The sequence below is a fragment of the Drosophila mojavensis genome, unplaced genomic scaffold, assembly GCF_018153725.1.
Source record: "Drosophila mojavensis isolate 15081-1352.22 unplaced genomic scaffold, ASM1815372v1 contig_16, whole genome shotgun sequence".
Taxonomy (NCBI): Eukaryota; Metazoa; Arthropoda; class Insecta; order Diptera; family Drosophilidae; genus Drosophila; species Drosophila mojavensis.
Genome location: NW_025318693.1, coordinates 1,549,570 through 1,552,095, shown reverse-complemented (window position 1 = coordinate 1,552,095; position 2,526 = coordinate 1,549,570). Strand labels below are relative to the sequence as shown.

Below are 2,526 nucleotides of genomic sequence, written 5' to 3'. Positions count from 1 at the left end.
TTATAAGACTATCTTGTGGTTCAAATGTGTGTACATTCCAAAGCACATGCACAAGTACTTGAACTACGTTTTTAACAAATTTGGGGCGAAGGGGGCGTGGTATCAAAAATCTGTAAATTACAAATTCTTCGTATTCCCAGTGAATCTGAAGTCTCCAAGTCTAATAGTATTCAAAATAGGCTGAAAAATAATGGAATTTATCGATTATTCTCGATACAATATATGTAATGAGTTATCGAAAAAATATGATAAACTTGTACTGCGTACTGGTATATACGAGTCTACATGCTCTCTAGCTCTTATAACTTCCTAGATCTAGGCGTTCATATGGGAGGACGGACAGACGGACAGGGCTATATGGTCTCAGCTCGTCGCCCTGGTAAAGAATATATACACTTTATGGGTTCTGCGATGATTCCTTCTGCCAGTTACATACTTTTCACAAAACCATTATATCCTGATTTACCATTTTCAATGGGTTCTGGGTATAATGAGCGCGCAATTTAGGCCCATGGGAGCTGGATAAGTGTCTGTGTGTGTTCAGGTAAACGCAATTAAATTGCAATTAGATACCTTTGTCGCTGCGCTTGGTTCCATCAAGTGTGCCATGCGTTAAGCGACAGACATTGACAAGTGACATCCACAATCGAACAGTTGCATCATGCTGACGAACCGCCTTCTCAAGTTGCAAGATGTCTGTTTGCGCCTGCTGAGCATCAATTTATTTGCTGGCAGGCATTGCGGATCGGTTTCATATCGGACTGCCTGCCTCATTATGTCTTTGGTCACGTTAATGCCGCTCACTGTGGCATTCTGTGTGCTCAATGTTGCAAATATGGACACGTTGACCGACGGCCGCTGCTCGCTAATGATTGGTTTGTTGGCTCTTTACAAGGTTGCACTGATCTTATGTGAGCAAAAGTAGGACCTATCAGCAATTGATTTTATCTATCTATTTCTTTCCTAGCAGAGAGTCAAGTATCCGCAGATTGCCAAATCATAGATAGGATAAATCGGCGTGAGCAGTTTTTAGTGGACTATATGCGAGCTGCTTCTCATTAGCTGCTGCATCGGTCTGTCTGCTGCCCTTGATGCGAGCATTGATGTCCGCTCCAAGCTCCGGGCAGCCGGAGCTGCGAGTAAGTTTGATGGTTTTAAAGAAAGGTTCAAATGCAGTCGCACACGGCCCATTTCAGGTATCCGTGGGATTGCATTGCACGCAACTATTTGGTATCGTATGTGTGGAATGCATCAGGCGTAGTGTGCGTCCTGCTCTCTACAGTTTTCTGCACGCTGACCTGAAACTTGTGTGCGCTGTGCGAAATAGCGCAGAGCCAAATGAAACGATTTCGGGGCGAAACTTTGTCGGAGACTCAGACGAATTTACGAAACATTTTAACAATTTACCAGAACTCTCTACACATGTCGCTGACATTGAATCGCCTGTTCCGGCCTTTGATCAACATTCAGTTCCTTGTGGCGTCGCTGCTTCTGTGCGTGCTAAGCTATCAGCTGTCTGAAAATCTAGCCCAGCTGGAGGTCCTACATTATGCTGCATTCACTAGCTCCATTCTGGCCCAGATTTTCCTCTACTGTCACTGCGGTGAGCATCTCAAAGAGCAGAGTCAACAATGCACTTGGCAACCCTTGAAGCTGACGATGATGCGAGCTCAGCGTGGCTATCGCATCGATGGCCATTTTGGAGACATTCATGTCGGTATGTTTTCTTTACAAATAAATAGTTGTGTGCCCTCTGTGTGAGTTTTTATGCATTGTGGATTATAAAAACAGCCATATCTTACTTCAGTTACTACGCTCAATTTCTGATTGAACAACTCTTGAATGTGTTATTAAAATATTAAATATAAAAGATTATATTGATAATTTATTTAAATAAAGTATTTTATTAAAAATTATTTGAGTACATAAAGTAATGTACAATGAAAAAACTCAATTGGCTTCTATCAATTAAATAGGAGCATACTCGTATTTATTATCTTTCACAACGCCAGGAATAGCATATTAATATAGTGCATACCGAGCTGTGCTATATAAGGATCTGTTATGAAAATTGGCAAATTAAATAAACTTATATGAACTGCCACTACTAATTAACACGTGTGTAAACAATCTTAATCAATTGGTTGCTGCAGCTGCTGATGCTACTACTCCAGTTTCGCGTGCTCAGCATTCAAGTATCAATTAAGCCTTGCAGTGAAGTTTTCTTTGCCATGTTAAACTTCTACTATTCGGGCTAGGCTAGATATATTCCTGGGAGGACAGACGCTATCTCTCTTCACATTAACAATGTCCAAACAGTTTGCTAGAAAGAGAATTCCCAAACCCCGTTTGCTTTCTCAGTCATATTGGGAGGCATATAAGTCTTTTAATACTATCAGTGCTAAGGTAAACTTCTATTTGCCAACTTCAATTTTCTACAATTCCATAATCCTTACAAATTGTGGAAGAAATTGTACAATGTTAAAATAAAGTTTAATTTTATTGATGCGATATATATACATGTAT

The 2,526-nt window shown here is 40.5% G+C and overlaps 1 protein-coding gene across 1 annotated transcript; it reads left to right on the top strand.

The window, feature by feature from the left end:
• The first annotated feature begins 1,295 nt into the window (after nucleotides 1–1,295).
• On the top strand, nucleotides 1,296–1,827 carry LOC6573756 (odorant receptor 47a). Its single transcript, XM_044007427.1, has one exon. The coding sequence runs from the start codon at nucleotides 1,339–1,341 to the stop codon at nucleotides 1,759–1,761; it is 423 nt and encodes a 140-aa protein (XP_043863362.1). The 5' UTR covers nucleotides 1,296–1,338; the 3' UTR covers nucleotides 1,762–1,827.
• The last annotated feature ends 699 nt before the right edge of the window (nucleotides 1,828–2,526 follow it).

What these genes read in the sequence shown, in the direction of transcription:
- LOC6573756 (XM_044007427.1), top strand. Translation starts at nt 1,339, where the DNA reads ATGAAACGATTTCGGGGCGAAACTTTGTCGGAGACTCAGACGAATTTA.